This window comes from Vanellus vanellus (genome assembly GCF_965231255.1).
Source record: "Vanellus vanellus genome assembly, chromosome: 6".
In the NCBI taxonomy this organism is placed as follows: Eukaryota; Metazoa; Chordata; class Aves; order Charadriiformes; family Charadriidae; genus Vanellus; species Vanellus vanellus.
The window spans coordinates 33,465,715-33,482,170 of NC_138911.1; the positions used below are offsets into that span (position 1 = coordinate 33,465,715).

The 16,456-nt window shown below is 51.2% G+C and overlaps 1 protein-coding gene and 1 long non-coding RNA gene across 2 annotated transcripts; one reads left to right on the plus strand and one right to left on the minus strand.

The window, feature by feature from the left end:
* Window positions 1-8,052: 8,052 nt before the first annotated feature.
* LOC309673140 lies at window positions 8,053-9,528 on the minus strand. Its single transcript, XR_014269292.1, has 3 exons — window positions 9,500-9,528; window positions 8,327-8,442; window positions 8,053-8,112 (listed from the first exon to the last, which is right to left on the minus strand). It is a non-coding gene; the product is annotated as an uncharacterized lncRNA (long non-coding RNA).
* A 1,170-nt stretch (window positions 9,529-10,698) lies between these two features.
* Window positions 10,699-12,886, plus strand: CCDC177 (coiled-coil domain containing 177). The gene has a single exon (XM_082485137.1). It carries the CDS (start codon window positions 10,730-10,732, stop codon window positions 12,695-12,697), a length of 1,968 nt encoding a protein of 655 aa, XP_082341263.1. The 5' UTR covers window positions 10,699-10,729; the 3' UTR covers window positions 12,698-12,886.
* The last annotated feature ends 3,570 nt before the right edge of the window (window positions 12,887-16,456 follow it).

Consider the following 16,456-nt stretch of genomic DNA (forward strand, 5'->3'; position numbering starts at 1 on the left):
TCATGGGCTCGGCCTTGGCCAGCAGCGGGTCCCTCTTGCAGGTGGCTGGCATTGGCTTTGTTGGACACGGGGAAAGCTTCTAGCAGCTTCTCACAGAAGCCACCCCTGTAACACCCCCGCTACCCAAACATTGCCACACAAACCCAACAGAGCTTCACAAGGCTCCCTCACAAACCTTTTCTCCTTAGCGAGACAGCTCCGAAACTCTTACAACTGAGATGCAGGAGTGTTACTCACCTTTGGCTGCTTCCATCAATCCCCCATGTCCAGATTCCAGCAGGTAGCTGGCATCACACCAGAAGTGCCTTTTGTTTCTTGGAGCCAGCAGCATGCCAGGCATGATTCCAGCAAATGGCATCTCCCACTTGGGCATGCATGACAGCCACACACTCTCTTGCTCCTTTGCCTTCTTGCTGATAACATCTATATGACCTATTCATTGGCAACTTGTTTGAAGTGGGATTTCTGCAGCAGTTAATCAGTTTTCAAGTGCTCCTGAAATCCCCACAGCCCATTAGCCTCCTGTACGGTTCACCTCTCCTGTTTTGCTTTGTTTCCTCCCACTCCCTCCTGCACACATCTCCTGTTCTGCCAGCCCCCCTTGCACTTCCAGGATCATACACTGGAACCCACTCACATTTTTTCACATTTAGCAGGGCATTACTTATTTATTAATATTCAGAATAGATGTAAATAGAAAAGCTTATCTCCAAAAGAGTACTGAAGCAACACGGGCAAAACAACAGTGAACCAGAAAACTTGGCACACCATCCACCTTCCTACCTTGCTGAAGCATGCCAAGAGCAGAGGGGGTGGTCCTGAGCCTCTCATCTCCAAATTCCTTTAGCCCTCCCTCCGCACAGTTCATAGCCTGCTGGTAAAAGACAGGTGAGGTTAAACCAGGCTATGAGCATCATCCCTGCCATGACATTTCCTTTCTCGGACTACCACCAATATTGACTGCATTAAGATAACTTCCCTTTCTGTGGCTTGAAATGCAGCGTGCTGCTGTGGAGCAGCCGCTGGGACTGTCATGCCATCGTGGGAGCCAGAAGACCCAGCCCGCAGCCTGGGAGCTTACAGGGATTTGGGGCTTGAAGCTGTACAACATTTGTTCTGTACGTATAGGCCTGTACCAAAGGAGCTCAGGAAAAAAAAAGTAATAAAAATCATCTCCTGGAAACTACCCAGAGCTTTTCTCTCTGAGGGAAACAAACGAGGCCTTAATTAATTTTCTTTCAAATACAGCAAATTGACTTCTGCTCCAGTTGTGCTAGATTCAAGCCACACAGCACAATGGTATTAATTCCACTTCACTTAAGGGCTAAATGTTCAGAGCAAGGAAAAGGGAGTTTCCTGTAGGTCTTGCTCATGTTGAAGTCAACAACTAAAGCACCCTGGTTTTCACCGGAGCGGCTTCTTCAGAGTCTGCATTTCTGAGGTTGACTGCAGCATGCCTCTGGGTTAGCACAGCAAAATACAGGATACGTTGAAGGCACTGGCTGAGCAGGTTGCCTGGTTCCTTGTGTATTTTTGAAGATCTGCCACATCCTGCCTCAATTTTCATTTTACAGGCTCAAAGATCAAAGCTCTTTTAGTGTCCTGCCCTAAGGCTAGCTTACTGTTTTGCTGATCATCCTAACTAGCTCCGCTGTCTCAAACTTCATTTAATCTCTCTTAACACCAAAGTCCTGCCTGCAGGATTTCCTAACACCGGAATAACAAGCAGCATTCCAGACAGGGTCTCTTCGGTACCTCACAAACCAGTGGTGCACTCCCTCATGTCTACCAGAGACACTTTGCCCCAGTAAACCCGAAGATCACATTGACCTTCTTGGCATTTGCTTCATATGGAGGGGCCCAGAGCCCCCCCTGCAAGTGGCAATCACCCCTTGTCCAAGAGAGGTGCGCCCAGATCCCAGCGGAACTATTCGCCTGGGCACAGCACTGCTGTACAGCAGCCATCCTGCACAGGTATCTCACCATGGTATCCTACAGTGCCATGGACCTGTACCAGCTTGTCCAGCGCCACCTCATGAATCCCATTCCTATGCTGTGCTAAAAAGCCAGGGAAAAAAGGTACAACAAAACCCAAATTACCGAGTCCAGTGAAACTGTCGGTGTAAGCAGAGAAACTGCAGAATCTGACTTATATACACGTATATATGAAACACCAATTCTACAAAACTGTTATGGGAAAATATCCATCCTATTCCCTTTAGTATCTGTTCAGTGGTACAGTAGCTGTATCATTGCTTATGTGCTACAATAAAGAGGTACAGGGGATCCCATTTTGCTTGTCTGAGGAATTCCATTTCAAAAAGGCTGAAGGACAAGATATCCCTCACTGTAAAATCCTGTCATTAATTTAAATTACTTTCCGATCATCTTGAGATCCTCCCGCTGCCAAATTTATCTAATATATTTAATATATGGCTTCATTATCACATTGGCTATGCACTGCTGAGGGAAGGTGCTATTATTCCTCTTCACAGATGGAAGAGGGAGGCCCAGATCTCCAAAGGTACCCAGTCATAGCATTTATTTAGGTAAAAAAGTGACAAAGCGAAGAACCGAACCTGTTCCTTTCCAACACCCATTGTCCTCAAGCACTCTGTTTTTCCAATGAGAACTTTGTTTTCCAGGTTCTCCTGTGAAAAGCAGCCTGATTTACTCTTGGCTTCTCCTTTCATTATCAACTTTGAAATTTACATTAAGAAAGTCAGGCATCTCTTGAGTTATTCTTCTTCAAAACGAAGGGTAGCTGTAAAAATCTCTCTATGTTTTTTTTACGGGACATTTGTTAACTTCTTGGATTTCCATTTATTTCTTCCACGTGATGTTGCATTGCTTGGCTACGTATAGTGACTCTGTACACCTCAAGGAAGCAATAAATCTTCATTTTCTTTCCTTTCTACAAAAACTCAGCCCTTTTCAAGTTGCAAAGCTGCATATTAAAACTACTGTCAGCTGACTTCCATATTTTCTGAGGCAACATCTGGCATAAAACCTGATTGCAAATATGATCAGAGTTAGGAAGATTTCCTTCCAGCAGTCTTCCAGCTGGCTTTATTCCCAGATATCAGCCCAATGCAAAAGAAAATTCTATTTGCCATTGTCTCCACTTGCAGTCTCTCACTCTTCAGGTAGAACAGTTTCCCTTCCCGGGGATGTTTTGATGGGATCTGAACTGCACTGGAACTGGTAGGGCCTCCAGAGTTCAGGATGGATGATCTCTGATGCCTAAGGAACGAGGAATCCCCGCTCTTGCTATAGATAATAACAGAGTTTTTCCCTTCCAAAGTCTAAACTTGCAGATATAGATATAATTTTGAGGAATTTAAATCTAATCCTACCATTAGGAGTAGTAGGCTTCAGCTGCAGACATTCGCCTGTAATTAAGCAGAATTATTCATAAGGGGGTTGGCTGTAGTCAAAGCAGACTCGGTAGCTCAGGTTATTGTTAAACGGTGTTAAAACAGCAGCGGCAACTCGGCCCTGGGCGACCGCCTCGCTGGGCCTAATGTGGGTGCGTGAAGCGACCCTGCCCTCGTGTGATCGCTCTGCCTCCACGAGCGTGACATTTGTCTTTCAGTTCTGGGTTTGGCAGGTGGGCATCGTGGTCTTAACACTTCTTTGCCTTTCTCCTCAGGCCATAATGCACATCCACGCAGGCGGAGTGCAAAGCCCCCATATACTTCTTTTACACTCCATAATCATAGAAACATTGAATTGCTGAGGTTGGAAGGGACCTTTAAGATCATCAAGTCCAACCATTAACCTAACCTGACAAAACCACTTCTAAACCATGTCCCCAGGTACCACATCTACTCTTTTTTTAAACACCCCCAGGGATGACAAATCCACCACCTCCCTGGGCAGCCTATTCCAATGTTTAATAACCCTTTCAGTGAAAATTTTTTTCCTAACAACCAATCTAAACCTCGCCTGGCATAACTCGAACCCATTCCCTTTCGTCCTGTCCCTTGTCACCAGGGAGAAGTGGTCAGCCCCCACCTCTCTACAAGCAGTTAACAAGGCGAGAAAGGGTCCAGCTCCCAGCTCTTGACCCCTCTCCCAGCTCCCCGCTGTGCTTCACTCCCAGATGAGAGCAGAAGCAAACAGCGAATCCCTTCCCTCTGTCTACAAGCTCCTTGGCACAGCACCACCAGGCAAGACCAAGTACAACCAAGGAATGGAAAAGTAGCTCATATTTAGACTGGAACATTGAATACTATACCCTGGAAAATTATGTTTTGGTATGACTTCTGATAGGGTAAGGAGCAGCGATGTGAGATTTTTGCAGTTCTCCTAAAAATACCTAGAATCCATGCCATGGTCAAGGAAGAAATCATACAGAAAGAGAAAGAAACTGTTACTATTCAGCTAATAAACACCTCAGATTACTTAAAACTAAAAGAATTCAAAAGCTCCAGTCTTAATCTAACAGTTTTTTCCGTTTGATTACACTTTGCATTTTACTTCCCCTGAAGAGCGTCACCAGCAATGTCATATTTCCCACTGTTCTTCAATAGCTTCACGTCGTGATTTCCAGGCTGTGCCAGAATAAATAGCTCAGCTTGGAAACTGAAGCGGCATGCAAGACTGATCATTTGCTCAAAACAAACAGTTCTCAAGTAAACGAATGGGAATGTAATTGCATTTCAGCTTCAGCTTGAAAATGTAACGAGTGTTAGCATGCAATCTTCCTGTTGAGTTTACACTCAATGCCACTTGCTTATTAGAGACGATTCTGGGTCACTGCACTATTTGTAGCTGATGGAGATGTAGTTTTCAGTCCTGCACAGACCACTCTAACGGTGTACTCTGACTTCTCATATAACAAAGACTTCTTCATACTAATTTCCAAGTGATTCGTGTATTTGTTTACCTCATCTTAAGTTTGCTGTATGACCCTGGGGCCAAATCTATCCTTCATGATTCACCATGTGCAAGGACTCCATAACTCTCTCATGACTCATGAGCTCTCCATAAGAAGCCAAGCCTGACCAGGAGAACTGAGCGCATGAGGTTCAGCAGCTACGTCTCAGATTTGGGTTGAGCCAAAATGTGCCAGTATTCTAATTTCTCCAGAAATAACCACTGACAGCAGAATATCCCCAAAAGCAAATAAAAGCTACTCTCACATCTATACTTGTTTCCATGGAAATATGTAGTCACAAGGTTTTTTCCCCTCATTTTCAAAATTTTCTCTGCCAGCCCTGGTAACTGCATAGGTTTACCCAAATACAAAGATTACTGCAGATGTGCCAAACTTGCACAAAGCCAAGATAGAGAGCTGTTCAGCGTGTCCCCAAGAGAGCACCTGTGCAGCAACACCGCTGCCAGTCCTGAACAAAGAGAGCACCAACTGTCTGGAGATCCTTTCAGCCAGAGACCGACAAAACTTTTTTGTTCCTGAGGACCAAGCATTTTTGATGAGATGCCAAACAGCACACACCATAGAGTCACCCAGCAAGATGAACACTAGTAACAACTCACTGTCAGCACAGTTCACGTGCTGGCCTTAGACCCCGGCCTTAAATCAGAGTGAAGGATGTAGTATTTGCAGTGCAAGTCTGTCCCCAGTGGCTGCCAAACATTTTGCTTCTGGCAGTAGCCCTCTGCATTGTCCCTCACCATATGTCACCATCTCCAGTTCCCTCCTCATGCCCCATCTCTTCTCTGCTTCCCTGCTCTGTGCGTCTGCCGCAGCCAGAAGCTCCATTTCCCTAGAGACTCGCATGAAGTGGCTGAGGCACAGGCACAGATGACAACATTAAGCAGAGCCTCTGGGCTGTGAGCGGTGGGGACGGTGCCTTGGCTTTGGGCAGTTGCTTTGAAGTCGCTGAGGATGCTGCTGCACACTCACGGCACTGGAACAGCCTGGCAGGGGGCTGCAGAACAACCCCTATGACCCAGGGGAGGAGGGAGGCTTCGCCTGAGTCCCCCCACCAGGCAGTTTGTGGCAGCAGAAGGAGGAAAGCAAAGGCCCATCCTGCTGCCCACAGAGGAAGGGAAAGGCAGCCCGTGTCGGGGCTGCGGGCAGAGCAGAAGCAGGGAGTGACAAAAGCAAAAGGCAAAGCACGAGAACGGAGGAAAGGAGCCAACACCGAAATCTCCCAGAGGACTTTGGCTTTATTCGGGTTGTTACACTGACGTTGTGATGTGCTGGGTTTCAGCCCTTGGCTACCAGGCCTGTAAAGTCTCACAGGACTTTATGTGCAGCATTAGGGCTGAAAAATCACTCAGTTGGAGGGGCTGCAGGACTGTAAACAAAGGATTATGGCATGTGGCAAGGGGCTGTTTACTGGGGAGGGACCAAGGGTATCATGGGGATGAGGATCAGCAAGACCTTAGACCAACGCCTCATTAAAGTTTTAAACTAGTTCTTAAACCATCCAGCTGACAGAAAAAGGCTGTGCTGGAGAGGCTCTGGTGTGCCTGTGCAGGAGCTGCCTCTGGGCAGGGAAGAAACACGCTCAGGAAAGCGCTGGGTTCCTGTGCTCCATCAGCAGCTAGAAAAAGAAGGACCCTGTGCCTGGGAGATATCAGCACCCTGGAGCCTAAAACTGTCTCAGAGGGGTCCTTGCTCTCCTCTCCCCAAGCCTGTCACCTTCCCCTTATCCCCTGGGCTCAGGAAGGAGCAGGAATACTCAGGTGCAAAAGCAGGAGGACTGTAAACAGGAATGAGTAGGCTGAGAGCTGGAGTAGCTACACAATAGCTAGGTCAGGGTCCTCCCAACAACGGTGTAAACAGAGCCTGAGAAAGAGAGACTAGGAATTGCAAACTAGATGGAGACAGGATTCAACCTGGAAAACAAAAGCAATTTAGCAAGGAGGAAATAATTCACCAACTAACGTTCCCTGTAGCAGAGGGGGGAACACTTCTGGAAAGTCAAACAGCGTTGAGTAAACCTTAGGAGAGCTAGCAAATTAGAGAAGGGGACATGAAGAGAGGCAAGAGAGGAGGAAGGCAACGCACCGGCACCAGAGCTGTGCACACAGCTACCCTGTGCCAGGCAGCACGGAGGTAAGCGCTGGGCAGAAGCCCACTGTGCAGCTCTGGGCAGCAGCTACTGGGAGAGCCTGAGGTGCAGGGAGGAGGTCAGAAGAAAGGGGATAGCTTGTCGTGCAACTACAAGGGATTGATTTGCAATGACGGTATGTTTTCCTTGGCTCTGAGGGCATATGGAAACGGTTTACAAACATTTGTAAGGCCTAAACCCAAGCAGGAAGGAGGGCAAATTACTTACTAGAGGAGATAAAACAAAGAGAGGAAAAAACAAAGTTGAAAGCAACTGATAACATTTTACCAACGAGCTCTAGTAGGTTGTGAAATAGCTCTCCCGAGGAGAGCAGGGAAAAACCCAGGGACAGGCAGTTTTAAAGTTGGATGGGAAGAAAGTAATTAATACATGCGCAATGAAGAGCATACAGAAGAATTTATTGAAATGATACAAATATTTCCACCCCCACAATCTGCAGTCCCAATTTTCCACTGCCCGACATCTCTTGCTGTCATTAACAGCTATGCAAAGAAGGAAAACATTTATTAAAGGAGTGTAACCTTATAGTAGTGCTTCACCTGAGTGCATAGATTTCTAGACACTTCCAGCCAACAGAGAATTAGATTTTACAATTGTGTGTGGGAAAATGACTCACTAGCAGCGATCCTCTTCAGCTCCTCCAGAGATCTCCTCCTGCCCCATCCCAAATCTCCCTTAGTCTTGATGAGGGAGGGCTATGACTCCACGTCTGGATAGTGTGTGTTAATGTCTCCTAACGTCATATCCAGCTGCTTCTAAAACCTCCCAATAAATCCCCTTCCAATTGCATTGGGAGACCACTTACAGGACTCCTAAAGATCCACAAGGAAACCTGAAAGATCAAGGCCAAAATACAGCCCCACTGGACGCTGAAACAGCAACCTGCCAAAAAGCCCCAAGAAGCCCACACCTTACCTGGCATATACACTTACCAGCTTAATATTTTCCATGAGGAGGAAACACAGTCACGGCTTGACAGCTCTGGTGCTGCAGCTAGTATTAGTGGTTAGTCCCATCAGCCAGTGAGCTGGTCTCTTCAGACAGCAGAGAGCTGTTCCCCGGCCTGAGGATTTTTCACATCGCTAATTACCAAGCTTTATAACCATCCCCTGCAGACTAAGATGATGATGAATGAATGAGATCAGATTAGTCAATATGGTTTATTGGTGGAGTTTGCCCACTCACTGTGGATGCATCATTACTTGTGTGCATTCATCAGCAACAGGGATGAGCACGATTCAAAGTCTTTCCCTGTACAATAGGAAACCACAACCAACCTGCAGCTCTTCAGCTTTCTCCCAAGGACTCCCTAGACCTTCCTTGGGTCCTTCTGTTGCTCTGTATTCTTGTCCTGGGCCATCATGGAAGTCCTTTGGTGAGCGCCATGTACTTCCTTATCAAAGCAAAGCAGATTAAGCTGAGCCTATAGAGGTTAAATTGCTGAAAAGCACTGAAGTTGTAACACAGTGGCTAATGGTGCATTTGCTACAAAATCTGAGTTGCTCCACTATGTGGCACAGAAGCTCTGCAGCTTCACAATCAACAACATTCCCCTTTTTGCTGGACAGTATTTCTAGAGCAGGGCACTCCTCAACCCAGCTGTGGCTGTTGAGCCCAGGATCCCTGTGGAAACAGGGGATCCATCAGAATAACTGCAAACAGCCCATTCAAAGTGGGTGCCTGCAAAGGTGTACTGTATTGCCTACAGCATTGCTCTAGTTCCCTCTTTTTCAGTCCTGACACATTCCTGCAGCAAGCAATAGCTTGCATTAGCACTAAAGGGAATAGGGTTTCATGGCTGGAAACTGCTTTGCACTGAAATTTGAGAACTGGGCTTTTCCTTTCCATCTCTGGCACAAATTCCCCAGGTAGCCCAAGGCAGGCACCTTCATCTCCCTGTGGCTCAATTTGCCATCTGTAAAAGTGGGTTAGCATCTCCTCCTCGTTCTTGCACCCCCTTTATCCTTGCTTATATTAACTGTGAATATGGATGGGGTTGTTTGTGTGCAGGCACAGCGCAAAATAGAGGCCACAACCCTGGAGGCAAAGGCCTGCAGGGAAGGATGCGTGCCCGGAGGGGCAAGTGCATGGAGAGGCAGGTGTGGAGAGGCAAGTGTGTGGAGAGGCAGGTGTGCGAAGGACACCAGGATGAAGGGATGCGCACACTGGGATGGAGGGATGCAGACACCGGGATGGAGGGATGCGGATGCCAGGATGCGGATGCTGGGATGGAGGGACACGCACACCAGGATGGAGGGATGCAGACACCGGGATGGAGGGATGCGGATGCCGGGATGGAGGGATGCACACACCGGGATGGAGGGATGCGGATGCCGGGAAGTGCACACTGGGATGGAGGGATGCAAACGCCGGGATGGAGGGATGCAGACACTGGGATGGAGGGATGCGGATGCCGGGAAGCGGATACCGGGATGGAGGGATGCACACACCGGGATGGCAGGATGCGAACGCCGGGATGGAGGACTCCTGCAGCGAAGGACACACGCCTGGCGGGCCGGGCGTTTGCTCACCGACCGAGCCACCCCCGGTGCCGCCCCCGCCGCAGCAGCTCCCGGCCCGGTCCCCCGCGGTGGCGGGGACCCCCCCCACTTCCTCACTCTCCCCCCACCCGCCACGCAGCAGCGCTGCCCCCCGGCCCGGCCTGGCCCGGCCCCGCCGCGGGGCTGCGGGGCGGGTTCCCCCCGCGCCCGCCTCCGCCCGCCCGCCCCCCGCGCGGGGCCTGCAGCGGGCAGCGCGGGGCGCCGCAGCCTGCGGGCGGCCGCCGTGCCCGCCGCCGGCCCGGAGGTGGGGGCGCCGCGCGGGGCTCGGGGTGCCATGGAGAAGCCGCCGCCAGCGCCGCCGCCGCCGCCGCCCGCCTGATCCCCGCGGCTGCCGGTACCGAGACAAAGCGCGGGGCTGCCCGCCGCGCCCGCCCGGTGAGTGCCGCGGGGACGGGGCGGTCGGAGGGCTCCGTCCTGTGCTGTGGGCGCCGTCCTGGGGAGGGGGTGGAGGGTGGGTGGGTGGCATGTCCCGGTCCAGGTCCTGATCCTGCACCCCGACAGCCCCGTGCACCCCCATCCTCATTCACAGCCCGGACACCCCCGTCCGCCGCTCTGCCGAGCCCGGTGCACCGCAGGCATCCTCCTTCATAGCCCCAATACCCCTCCACCCACCCCTCCACCCCCCCCAAACTGCCCCACCCCTGGCCCAGGCAGACACCGTGCACCCCCGGCACCCCCCATTCATCGCCAAACACGCCTGCGCCCACAGCCCGAACATACTGCAGGGACTCTGAACGCCCCCAAACGCCCCCATCACCCCAAACGCCCCCATCGCCCCAAACGCACCCTAAAGGCTCCCCCATCATCTCCCCCTCCCCCCCCCCGGGCCGGGGCACACGCTCCCAAACACCCCCAGTGACCGCCCAAACGCGTCTCCCCCCCTCCAAGTCGCCCCCCTCCACTGCCCCCCCCCAAACCACCCCACGCAACCTGCCCCCCTCCCTCCACAAACACACCCCAACTGCACCCCCACCCCCCAACGCCCCCCGCCCCTTCTCCCGCTCCTGCTGCCCGCCCTTGCCCTTGCGCCTCCCATGGGGAGACAAAAGGGGTCGGTGCGCCCCGCCGGTCCCGCCGCCCCGCTCACCCGCCGCCGCTCTCTCCTTTGCAGGCCGAGCCATGGTGGAGCCGCCGGCTGAGCCTCCCCCGCAGCCCTGCCCGGCACCCGGCGGGGGGGGGACGGGGACGGGGACGGCGGCGGCGGCGGCGGCGGCGGCGGAAGGTGGAGGAGGAGGAGAGCCGTCCCGTCCCGGGGAGCAGTCGCCTCTGCTGCACCTGGACCTGTACAACTTTGACTGCGCGGCGGCGGAGGGCAGCCGGTACGTGCTGACCAGCCCGCGGTCGCTGGAGGCCTGCGCCCGCTGCGCCGTGCGGCCGGTGGAGCTGCTGCCGCGGGCGCTGGGCGAGCTGCTGCGGGAGGCCCCCGGGCGCTCCATGCGGGTGGCCGCCGGCCTCTACGAGGCCTACGAGCGGGAGCGCCGCCGCAAGCTTCAGCAGTGCCGGGAGGAGCGGGAGCGGATTATCCGGGAGGAGAAGAGGCGGATCCTCGCCCCCCTCGGCAGCCTGCCGCCCTCGCCCGCCGCCCGCCTCACCCCCCGGGCCACCACCGCCACCGCCGCTACCGGCGGTGGGCCCCGTCCCCATGGCGGGGGGAAGGCCGGCGGGTCGGGGGGCGCCAAGGCCAAGAGCCACTCGCTGGACTCGCTGCAGAAGCGCCGTGAGGGCAGCTGGGGCAAGACCTCCTCCGAGTCGGGGGCATCGTCCTCCTACAGTGGGGAGAGCCTGCGGGAGCGCGGGGGCAAAGGGGGCGGCCGGGGCCGGGGGGCAGCCACCGCCGCCGTCGCCAACGGGTCCCTGCTGGGGCGCAGCTTCAGCCTGGGTGACCTCAGCCACTCGCCTCAAACCACCCAGAGGGTGGAGAGGATCGTCAAGGAGGTGAAGAGGAGGAAGGGCCTCTCGGAGGTGCCCGAGAGGGACAAGAAGATCGCGGCGCTGATGATCGCCAAGCACCAGGAGGCGAACCTCCTGCGGGAGCAGCGTCAGGCGGCCCACCTGCAGTGGGACAGCCAGCGGCGCCTGGCCGAGCAGCGGAAGGAGCAGGAGGAGAAGGAGAAGCAGAGGGCCCTCCTGCAGGGCCAGCGGATGTGGGAGAGCCAAGTGGAGAAGCGGCGGGGGAGGCTGAGCCAGGAGCAGGAGGAGGCTGCCCTGCTCAAGCAGAGGCAGCGCCTGGTGTGTGAGGAGAGGTGGCGGGAGCAAGCAGAGAAGCAGGAGCGGCTGCGAAGGGAGAGGCTGGAGAGGGCCGTCCAGGAGGACAAGCAGAAGAAGCTCCATCAAGAGCACAACCTGAAGGCAAAGGAGGAGGGCAAGAAGGAGCACCGGGAGCGAGAGGAGCAGCTCCTGCAAGAGAAGCTGTCCACCGCCGCGCAGAAGAGGCTGAAGAAGGAGGTGCAGCTGCAGAAGGAGAAGAAACTGCTCAATCAAGCAGAGAAGCTGAAGCATGAGGCCTTGCTCAAGGAACTGGCCAAGCAAGAGGCAGAAGAGAAGGAAATGTTGAAGGCCTCCCTGGAGATGAGCTTGACCAAGGCTCAGGAGAACTATGAGCAGCTAGTGGAGAAGAGGAACCAGGAGTTGAGGGAGAAGGCCCGGCGGGAGGACATGCAGATCCAGAGAGCCAAACTGGCAGCAGAGAAGAAGGAAAGAGAACAGAAGGAACACTTGGAAGCCCTGGCTAGGGAGACAGAGAGAAAGCTCCAGCATGCTGCCCAGGTGGCTGAAGAAGTCGTCCAAGAAAAAGCCCGCAAGGTGGTCTTGAGCCGTCTGGAGAAGGAGAAAGTGCAGAAGATGAACAAACAAAAAGTGGAACAGTACGAGGACTTACGGCGCAGGGAAATCCTCCTCTCTATAGAGAGGAAGCTAGAGAGGAGCGAGCAGATCTTCAAGGAGAAGAAGACTGTCTTAGAAAATGCCAGGTCTGTTGCTCGGGCGTCCTTCCATGTCCGGGAAAAGGTACGGGAGGAGACAAACATGCGCACCTTTGACAAGATGGCCTTCGAAGCAGAACTGCATGCCCACCTGAATAAGAAATGAAAGATCTTGTCAAGAACAAGTGGGGATACATCACAGGTTGTCCATCATAATGCATCAGAAAGCTCCTCCGCATTAACATTTAAAAAACAACCACCACCACCCTAATTTCTTATTTTGGGGGAACAGGGTACCGCACAAAAACGTGGCAGCTATTTCACATACTTTTTAAAATATGTTTTTGTTCTGGGCCTGTTTTAAGGACTGACTTCAGTCATCTTTACAGCGGGGAAGCGAGCTTTTGTGTCCTCCACCCCACAAGCACGTGCATTTTCTCAGAGGGCTGTAGAAGTCTGCTTGAAGCCTGTGAGTTAGCTATTGATTGTCTACACTGGAGCTGACTACAGCTACTCTTTTCAGTTGGAAATGCAGACAACAGAGACTACTGACTACTAGAGCCTACTGGCTAAGAACCAAAACCGCCCTGGCTGATGCTGGCTTGAGTGACAGGCAGCGTGGTTTAAGTTACGGGACTGCATTTTCAAAGCCGCTGCACTCCCATGCTGACAGTGAGGAGGGCTGGAGTACAGAACGCCGTACTCCCCGGGGTGCCCCTCGCTCGCTGCTGGTACCGAGCAAGAGAAAGCACAGATCAAGACTTCGTAACACCATGTAAGTAGACGTTATGATCAGAGCTGGGCAGAAGCTGTTAGAAGTGCTCACAAACACAATTTCACTTTTGCTGTTTGCAAGTGTTGCCCCTCCCAGTATCCTTACATCCCCTTCTCTTTTCAAAGTTTCTCTTGCAAACGTCTGTACAATTTCTTCTTTTCTTTTGGAGGACAGGGGAGAAGGAGAGAAGTTTGTGGGCAGTCCACAAACTGGTGGGCACCCACACAACCCACTTGTTCATTAAGATATAAAAATGAACAAACCTGTGGAATCTGGCCTTTGTGACAAACGTGGATTGTTTGTAAATGGAAACCTGCAGATAGATTGCACAGAGAAATTGCCACTCTTGGGAATTCTCAAAAGTTGAGGACACCCTCAGCAACCTTATCCAACTTGGCCTGCCTTGAGGAGGAGGTTGGACCAGGTGTCCTCCAGGGGTCCCTTCCAACGTAATGGTTCTATGAACTGTACACAATGAGACGTTCACCCAGCTCTTATCATCGTCTACCGGGCAGGGCAGCATTTATCTGTCCACTGGTGCTAACAGTTGTATTCTTACACAGGGCACAAGAAAGAGTAGATGCACAAAATAAGGTACATTACAGATTCTCTTAGATGAGGATCATGGCTTTTTCATAACTCTTAATACCATCTAGAAGGAACTGAGTCCTTCTGCCATTGATGCATTGGAAATGTGAAAAGCCTACCTATGCCCCATGCACAGCATTCAAATAAGACAGTGTTCTGCTCCAGGTTTCCACGTTTACTCTCTGCTGGGTTGCAGTTATGAGCATACATCCAAACCAGGCACTTCCTGCTGTGTTCTTCTGGCTCTGGGCAGCGCCAGCTCTCTGTTCCACCATCCGTGACGCCGTGCTGTGTTGCTGTGGTGATGGCATTGGACCTGGAACATCAGGGAGAAGCAGCAAGAACAACCAGGATCTTGTTTCTTTGCGAGTGTCTCTGGCAAACAACACAGTAGAAGATAAAACCAGAAGGTTGACACATGGCACAGACATGCAGTCCTGCATGCACGGATTGCTTACCAGAATTTCTCAGGTGACAGCAGGTCAAAAACTTCTTAGAAGGCTCTAAGTAAGGTGTTAAATGAACAGCAGCAACAACAGTAGACCAAGCTCACCCTGGTGCTCCTCAAGGCTGGAGATATTATACAAACAATGTGGAAAATGAAGCAAGTAGGGTGTTTTTTTTTTTTATTTTGTTGGAACTTGCTCTTCTTTGAATCGTGGTACGATTGGTGCTGTTGAGGGCAGGCGGTGTGAAAGTAGGAATTAGGGCACCTGAGCTATGTTTGCTCTGCCAGTCATTGGCTCACTGTGTAACGCCAGGCAAGTCCTCAGGGGCTGGGCTTGCTCCTATCGATATAAACGGAAGCAGGGTCAGGCTCTTGGGACTGCTGGGACTCGCAGGAAATAGCAACACTCGGCTCGGCAAAACGCTTCAGAGACTTCGGACAAATGATGCTAACAAAGCACAAAGTACTATTTTATTTATTTATTTATTTATTTATTTATTTATTTATTTATTTGAGTGGTTATTAAAGTAAAACATATCCGTTGGTGAAAAGCACTAATTAATCCCAAAATCTAAAAATATCAGTAGCTGGGGGAAAGACAGCTGTGTTACCGTTTTCAGCTAGGAGTCTGTCCTTTCACCCTCGTCCTTGAAACAGCAATGGGTTTGAACAGTGAAACCAATCCTGCTGTAACACTGGACAAAGTCCTTCATAAAAACCAGTCTTCTTCATGTGTTGTTTGTACAGCAGTGGTCCATGTGTGCCCTTGTAGTTGCAAAGACCTAGAAAAGAGATGCCCAGTGGCCCAAACGCAGCCTGCACAAAACTTCCCTTGCTCCCTGGCAGCACTAGAGTTGGAAAAAAAACACCAAACCTGCGGTGACTCCAGCATAGCCAACTTTTCATCTTGTTTGTAGCCTTCAGGGCTGCAGAGAAAGCCTGCCAGCATGGGCATGAGGGCTCTTGCTCCCCACGTCATAGCACTGTGCTTGAAGTTCAGTGCTTGATCCATTTAGCAGAGGGCGAATGGGGAGAGCTGGGAAACAGCGGAAAGAAGGCAAAAGGTGGTGGGTGAATGAGCAGACACAGTCTCTAACTGGAACAGCAGTTTTTTCCCTAAAGGTCTACTGCAGTCTACCTGAAGGCTTTGTCCAAACCTCCCTCTGATGGGGCATTTCCAGCATAGATGAGAACGTTTCACAGCCCAGGAGACGTGTCTTGGCCAGTGACTGTAATTACACCTGGGGTCCATCTCCTGCTGCTGACTGTGTTTGACACCTTGGGGCTACAGCTGAACTAATCAAAGCACACCTACATGGTGGTAATTGGATTGGCAAACTACTGTTCCTATACTGTGCAGTGTGCAGCTCAAGTTTTGAATGTGCAATCTAAGAAAAAAAAAATATTTTTTTTTTCAAAAGACATTCATCTGTGTATGGATATTTTTTATCCATTTTTATCCATTTATGGTTCCAGTCCAAAGTCTGTGAAAGTCAATGGAGTTTATCAGTGGTTTAAAATTGTGGCATGGAAAATTAAGTCAGCAAGTTGGGTGGAGGCACGAGAGGTATTTCTTGGGTCTGCTTAAGCTTCTGTTTATTTGAGAAGGAGTTTTACTGCTGGATTTCTGTGGGAACAGAAGTTAAACCCTGGGACACAAGTAAAAAGTATGGGCCTTTCAGATGAGGCATATTTGATGTTTTTGATATTGAGCTGCAGGCCAGGGAGAACTGAAAATCAAAGCAAGCAACATGTTACCTCACAGCTCAGAAGTAGATCACAGCTTATTTAGAGCAGAGGAGCAGCTGATGACATTTGGTTCGGTCCTGCAGAAAGATAACTTAGGTTGGTCCTCTCCTGGGATTAGAAAACACATTTTAGGCTATTGCTGTATTATAATCATAAGGTTATATAATAAAGACTTTGCTTCTAGGCCATTTGCATGCATGCCGCAGAATGACCACTAGACCTTGAAATACCTGCACTTTAAAAGCAACAGCAACAAAAGGCCAATTATCAGGAAACTTGTGTGACTGATAACACATCTTAGATCCACCTAGCGTCAAATTCCCAGGTTTCAGTTCCTAAACACTTGGAGTCTAGCTCCAGGTTCC